General features: G+C 65.3%; 1 protein-coding gene across 1 annotated transcript in view; it reads left to right on the top strand.

The window, feature by feature from the left end:
- Positions 1 to 3: 3 nt before the first annotated feature.
- Positions 4 to 291, top strand: part of LOC104538740 (sodium/potassium-transporting ATPase subunit alpha-2-like) — a gene marked incomplete at both ends in the record, with an annotated part of 990 nt that continues 702 nt past the window's right edge. The window contains one exon of the mRNA XM_010182045.1: positions 4 to 69. Within this exon, the coding sequence (XP_010180347.1) occupies positions 4 to 69 (66 nt within the window). The remainder of the gene's footprint in view (positions 70 to 291) is intronic.

Below are 291 nucleotides of genomic sequence, written 5' to 3'. Positions count from 1 at the left end.
TGGCCGCAGGATGACCACAAGCTGTCCCTGGATGAGCTGGGCAGGAAGTACCAGGTGGACCTGTCGCGGGTGAGATGTCCCCAAGTGCCACCGTGGAGGGCATCCCCAGCGACACCCCTCACCCCTCCTGTCCTCAGGGTGACACCCGGCCGTGTCCTTTGTCCCCTGCCAGCATCCTGCGTCCCTCCTGGACCCGTGGGTGACACCCAGTTGTGTCCCCTGTCCCCTCGTGGCATCCCATGTTGCTGTCCCCATTGGTGACACCCAGCCTTGTCCCCTTGGGTGACCCCC

This window comes from Mesitornis unicolor, unplaced genomic scaffold (genome assembly GCF_000695765.1).
Source record: "Mesitornis unicolor isolate BGI_N332 unplaced genomic scaffold, ASM69576v1 scaffold36653, whole genome shotgun sequence".
NCBI lineage: Eukaryota > Metazoa > Chordata > Aves > Mesitornithiformes > Mesitornithidae > Mesitornis > Mesitornis unicolor.
This window is presented reverse-complemented; position numbering and strand designations above follow the sequence as displayed.